This window comes from Nematolebias whitei, chromosome 6 (assembly GCF_014905685.2).
Source record: "Nematolebias whitei isolate Nwh7 chromosome 6, NemWhi1, whole genome shotgun sequence".
NCBI lineage: Eukaryota > Metazoa > Chordata > Actinopteri > Cyprinodontiformes > Rivulidae > Nematolebias > Nematolebias whitei.
In genome coordinates, this window is record NC_056503.1 from 9,750,455 (window position 1) to 9,757,005 (window position 6,551).

At 37.8% G+C, this 6,551-nt stretch overlaps 1 protein-coding gene across 1 annotated transcript in view; it reads right to left on the minus strand.

Moving 5' to 3' along the window:
• Nucleotides 1-6,551, minus strand: part of pdgfd (platelet derived growth factor d) — an 88,625-nt gene that overhangs the window by 37,462 nt on the left and 44,612 nt on the right. The window contains exons 2-3 of the mRNA XM_037678015.1: nucleotides 4,146-4,359; nucleotides 752-929 (exon numbers count right to left, since the gene is read on the minus strand). Of these exons, the coding sequence (XP_037533943.1) occupies nucleotides 752-929; nucleotides 4,146-4,359 (392 nt within the window). The remainder of the gene's footprint in view (nucleotides 1-751; nucleotides 930-4,145; nucleotides 4,360-6,551) is intronic.

Below are 6,551 nucleotides of genomic sequence, written 5' to 3' on the forward strand. Positions count from 1 at the left end.
ATATCACATTGACTTGATCATTTTAAAAGTAGCTCACTTGCTCAAAAGTGTGAGCACCCATGCTCTATACCGCCGACTAAAAAGGTTAATGTGGTGGTAAGCACAATCTCACAGTGTACAACACATTCTCAGTTTGCGTATATTTATGCACACTTTCAAGCAACGTTCATTTTGATACACCCTGGTGTATTTGTTGAATGTGGCACACACTTCTCAGCACAAACACTCCTTTCAAACATGAGCCCCTGAAGAGCTGCAAATGTAATTAAAACATTTAATTAGATTTTTTTTTGTCTAAAGAATCATAAGGAAAACCTAACCTTGCATTAGTGTTTTTTTCTTAGCTATTGCAGTTTAAAGCTGCTGTTTACTAGAGTTCAGTAGTAATACATTCACATTGTAATGGTGTACAGTAAATCAAAGAAGAAACAAATGATGGAAAATACTGCTTTTTTGTTTACACTAATAAAATGAAGCCTGCTGAGAACTTCAGTGTTTTTATGTTGTTGTTTTTAGGCTTTGTAGCTAAAAATATTATTTAAATGAGTCTAGAAAGATGACAACATATTTCTAATTACTAGGAACACACTTCATCCTCTCCAGCCCGCCCTTTATTGCTACATCCAGTTATGTAACAGTGACAAATGTTCAGGACCTGATTACAGTGGTGCTATGCAAGACTTGATAAGATGAAACAAATAATAGAAAATTAGTGTTTTACTAACAACTGTAACATGAGTAAGTCTCTCACCACCAGTGAGTAGTAGATCTTGAACCCTGGCTTTGCCACAAAGTAATCGTCAGACTTAAAGGTGACTCGGAGCTTGTTGGTTTTGGAGGTCAGACCCTGTGGTGCCTTCTGCCCACACCAGCGACCCCAGATTATGGTGTTGGTCACTGACTGGTCCTCCACCTCAATGTAGTCGTACCTGGAGTAATGGAGACAGAGCAACAGATTGAAATCATATGAATACACAACAAACTGAAAAACCTGCAGAATAAACAGTAAATTTTATATACTGTATTATTGAATAGAAAACAATGTCATATACCAAATTCATGCTCAATAATCCAGGTATAAAACCCAACAATATTCAGTCAGGTTCACTGGACAGTTTCTTTTTTTTGCTGAGATGTTTCGTCCTTCATCCAAAGGAATTCTTCGATCTGAGGAGCCACCAAACCAAACTGATTCCCACAAACAGCATACTCTATAGTGGGGAGAAAAAAATCAGTTTGCTGGTGCTAAGATGGCTTCCAGGGCCCACCCTCTCCCCCGTCAACTCCTCTGAGACAGTCATGCCAAAGTGGTTCAAAACACCAAAGTTCAACCAGCAGTCTCAGAGGAGTTGATGGGGAGAGGTTGGGCTCCGGAGGCTATCTTAACACCAGCACAATGATTTTTTTCTACTATGAAGTATGCTGTTTGTGGGAACCAGTTTTTTTTTTTGTTGTTGGTGGCTCGAAGAAGTCCTTTGGATGAAGGACGAAACATCTCAGCAAAAAAAGTAACCGTCCAGATGACTTGACTGAACATTGTTGGACAATGTCAGACATTTTCCTCTTTAAGTATTTTTGTTTATAATAGCATGGTACGTTTGTTGATGAGGGTTGCATACATAGAGGCAGCTGCATTGCATCAAATAGACACCAGATTCCACACACTTTTTATTTACTATTTGTGTGTAATGTTCAGCAATTTCTTTTCTCGTGCAGCAAAAACCCATTATTGTGGTTTTATGAGTTTGCCAAATAGATTGGCTTGTCAATCAGTCAAGACCTTTGGCTGATGTTGAACTGCTCCTCTATTGCTCACGACCATGCCAGTGGGTTCAGCTCACTGATTTAATGAGTCACAGAAAACAGAACAAAATGAGCTTTAGCTTTCCAACGTCTAGCTGAACTCCTACACTACAAACTTTACATCAGATTACATTTTGACCTGCTTACACACACTTACTGCCATTTAAACTGCTTGGAAGCCTGTAGGCATGGTAAACAAAATTAAGTATTACATTAAATTAAGTAGTTACACTTTTTTTTAATTGGTGCAGTCAATGATCAACCAATTTGTTTGTTTTTGCAGTCTTCAGTGCCAAAATCATGTAAATAAGAATAGGTGTGAATTTTTATGAATAGAGTACCCTGCAAATTTTCCCCATAAAAGAATCATGCAACACGGCAATAATCCTAATCTTATCTAGCTTGGACTAAGAAATGAATTGAGGTATTGTAATGACTCTGGAAACCTCTACAATTAGTGACGGAAATGATGCAGAAAGACGCCCCCTCTCCCAACCACCCACAAAATCTATGCAAAAGCAAGTGCCTGCAAACAATCACACTGATGAGGTCATACAGAAGACAAAAACTTCAAATTATTGACGCCAAAAGTGATTTTACAAGCTACTGAGTCACAGGATGTATTTACTTTTCATGTTTAGCTTCAGCAATTTAGCAAAACTTTAGGACCAGTTTAAAGCCAAATGATTTTTCATACACCCTCATCAGCTATATTGAAACTTTGAATTTTGTCTTGACTTTATATAAAAGTTAAATGTTTCTGTTAGACTGCACAATGATGTTTGGTTAGTGTAATACACACAGTATCTGCTGTGTAGCATTTTATTGATTTGTTTGAATCAGGCTGTGCTCATGAGTCAAAGTTTTCCTTGACAAGGCAAGAAGCCATAAATATTTGGCACAGCCCATCAGAAACAAAGCATTTCAGAGCATGTAACACATATCAATTCCTTTAATATGCTACTGTTGAGAAGTTCAGTGCAATGTAATGTAAATGTATACCACCGAGGGCTGAAGCTCTAAAAAAACCAACTGCCCTATGTGCCATCATCTCTGTACAATGTGATGTTTAAACATCTGTATTGATTTTAAGTGTTTGTAAGATCAAATTGATAAAACAAGCTAAAACTTGTGATTTCCTGGTGGCATACACTATTTTTATACTGAGACAAGTCAACATAGTCTTGCAAAATATAAAAAAATGAGAAATACTTGCTTTATGGGTATTAATGAACTGTGCCAACAAGTAATATTGTCTCGTTGCTCCTGCTGAAGTAACATCTCTGACTCATTTTGAGTTTCAGCTTGAAATCTGATACAAACTGAGTTCTGGGTGCTTTACTCTACCGTTGCAGCATCAAAGCAAAACAAGTAGCTTTTATGCATTATTCATTCTTTTTCTTTTTTGCTGTTGCTGCTACAGGCAAACATTACAAGGAGACACCTATAGGCATTATCTGGCTCTAAATTTGAAAAAGTAAATGCATCTGAGACTAATGGGAAATTGCATGTATTATCTAGAGGAAAAGTCAGGGAACTGCTAAAGTTACATTGGAAGATTCAATTAATGGATACTAAGTTTGCAGCTGGATAGAGCTAAAAATGAAACGTATATAACACATAGTATTAAACAGTAATGATTCTGGGATAACGGTGCATGAACAGACTAATACATCAGGTCAGAAACTTGTCTGAGTCAATAATCAGAAACACCCACCCATCTATAAACATCATGATAAATTCCTGAGCCAAAACCATCCCTTTCCAAACTTTCTTCATGTTTTCTCCTCCTATTTTCTTTGACTGCCCCTCCCCCCAACATGCTTACAAAGAGCTGAGTTGTGTATCCAAATTAAAAAGTCTATTTCCCTCCCTCCACCTTCAAGGACAAACTTCTTCCATTTCTTGCCAAGAAAGCAAACTTGCTCTGCCCATCTTTCTCCCACCCTTTTAATCACACTTCATTGTTGGTGTGTTAACCTGCATGCATTAGCAAATACTTCCCACACCTGTAAGTGTTGTTATCCTTTAAACTTGATAATTGTACACAGTAAATCATTCGTCTCCTGCGCTCCTGTCTCTACATTTCAGACTTTTTAATCACTTTTGTCTTTCATCTGACTTTTCTTCATTATGCATGCTTGCAATGCATCAGTGCTTCCTCCACTCGTTCTCCACTCCCCCTATTTAGGTCCTGTCCATCTTCTTTTGTCTTTTAATCTTTAAGACACTTTATGTCATCCTCTTTGCTTTTTCTATAAAATCAGCAGTAATCGTATTACCTGCTATCATCAACCATCCCCATTAGTTTTTCTTTATCTTTCTTGATCGCATGTTTTTACCTGCACACTCCATTCTCAGGCTCCTCCAGGCCAAACTGTCCATCAAACTCGATGTGTATTTGGCTCCCCGGTGGTGACAGCAGTTTCCATGACAACAGCAGGTTGCGAGGATAAGAGTTGGGGTAGCGTGGGCTGAGAATGACTCCACCCACCGGCGTTACCACGAGGTCTTCATCTTTATGGTAGTACAAGTCTGTGGTGAGGTGATTGCTGTCTGTTAGTGGTTACAGCTGTTCAGTTAGTTAATCCAGTTTGCAAACTAAAAAATCAAATTCTCATTTAAATACAAACACTTTTAGATGCTGGCACAGATAAGCATTATAAGAGGAGGACCAAACATGTAAAAACATTATGATATACTGTACCTTTAGCAAAAGAATACAAGAACATGTTAAGTAAGATTTTTGTGTCGGGTAACTTTAAATTAATATGTTAATCTGCTCACATTCACCTATATGTATAAACAAAGTAATGACAGCTTGAAACTACGTAGATACATTTTTGTCCCACTTGAGAATTAAATCAAAACGATTTTGTTATTTTTGACCTCAGATATTTGATAACCCAATGGAATCTTACTAGAACTGTGCTTATTTTAACAACTTTTTACAAAAGTCTCTGTTTTAGTTGTCCAGTGAGCTTTTATTTTTTTAGGCTTTCTGTGATTAATCTGTGGTGTTGAGGGTATATTGTGTTAATCTATTTATGCAAGTTAAAATCGTCATTTTTTTGGAATGCGTCATTTAAAGTGTCTCATATTACTAGAGAGAGTTTCTGTAGTCAACCTGAAAACAAACATGTAGCTGTTTGTTCATGTTAGCTTTGCCTCTGCTCTTCAGATGTGTTCAATAAAATGATGTTTTACAGTATCAAAGAACTGATAAAGAACTGATCCCCAAGGATCAGTTTTTGATGACTAATCCCAGCAATTTTAAACAGATGACAAACCAACAGGTTTTTACCAAAACATTACCAACATAAAATCACATGTAACTGCAGCTGGCCTCTGTTCATTCTAGCTAGTTTTAATCAGTGTTGGAAAAACTCAGTAATTCCAATTTTCCAATATTTTTGTTATAGTTCTTTTTGCAATTTGTTGTATAATTTTCATTATATTTGGATCATATGAAAAAAAAATAATTTGAACTTAAAGTATTCAATGTTTTAGTTTAATTAAACATTCACCAATATACCGTAGTAGGAATGTCATTGTCCCATTTCTGAACTTTTCACACTGGGAGTTAAAAAAAATGTGTCAGCCACTTAAAAACTGTTATATTAATATTTGAAGGGCTAACAGTATTAAAAAAAGGTACAAAATATATGTGGTGATCTAATGGTGCTCAGCATTTATAGTAGATAAGATAAGATAGAATTTTATTGATCCCACAGGAAATTGTTGTGCCAGAGTTTCGGTACAAAGCAACATATACAAGGAATCACACAGGATGCAAAACAAACAAACAAACAAAAAAAAAAAAAACAGAGAATATAAAAATACCACCAATTAAAGTCTAAAACAGGTCAGGTGCAGACAGAAACATTAAAGAGTTTATTGTGGTGCAGGATTCATTTTATTGTCCTATGTGCAGAAAGGGGAGGAGTTGAAAAGTTTATAGCCACAGGGAGGAAGGACTTCCTGTGTTGTTCTGTGGAGCACCTGGGTGGTCTCAGTCTATGACTGAAGGTGCTGTGGTAAGAGTCCAGTGTGTCATGCAGGGGGTGTGACGTGTTGTTCAGGATCTGGATCAGTTTCCTCAACATCCTCTGCTCAGACACCTCTGTCAGAGACTGCAGGTCCACTCCCAGAACTGATCCAGCTCTCTTGATGAGTTTATCAAGTCTGGTGGCATCAGGTTTCTTCACCCTGCTGCCCCAGCACACCACAGCGTAGAAGAAGATGCTGGAGACCAGTGAGTGGTAAAACATCTGCAGCATGGTCCTGCAGACGTTAAAGGACCCGAGTCTCCTAAGAATTCAATTCAATTCAGTTTATTTATATAGCGCCAAATCACAACAAAGTTGTCTCAGGGCACTTTACAGAAACATTCACATAAATAAAAGCCAATTAGTAAAGTTCTCTATCTAAGGAAAACTATCTAAGAAGAAAAAGGCGACTCTGCCCTTTCTTGTAGAGGGCGTTGATGTTAGCTGTCCAGTCCAGTTTATTGTCTAGGTGGACCCCCAGGTACTTGTAGCAGTCCGCAGTGTCCACCTTAGTACCCTTCATGTTGATAGGGTTGGGGGGGGGGGGGGGGTCTTCTTCCTGTAGTCCACCTAAAGCTCTTTAGTTTTTCCAACGTTGAGTTGCAGGTGGTTCTGTCCACCATACCTTTGTATTCAGCTTCCTGGTCACCAGTGATCAGAGTCAGAGTCAGAGATTCTTTATTGTCATTCGCACCTCAT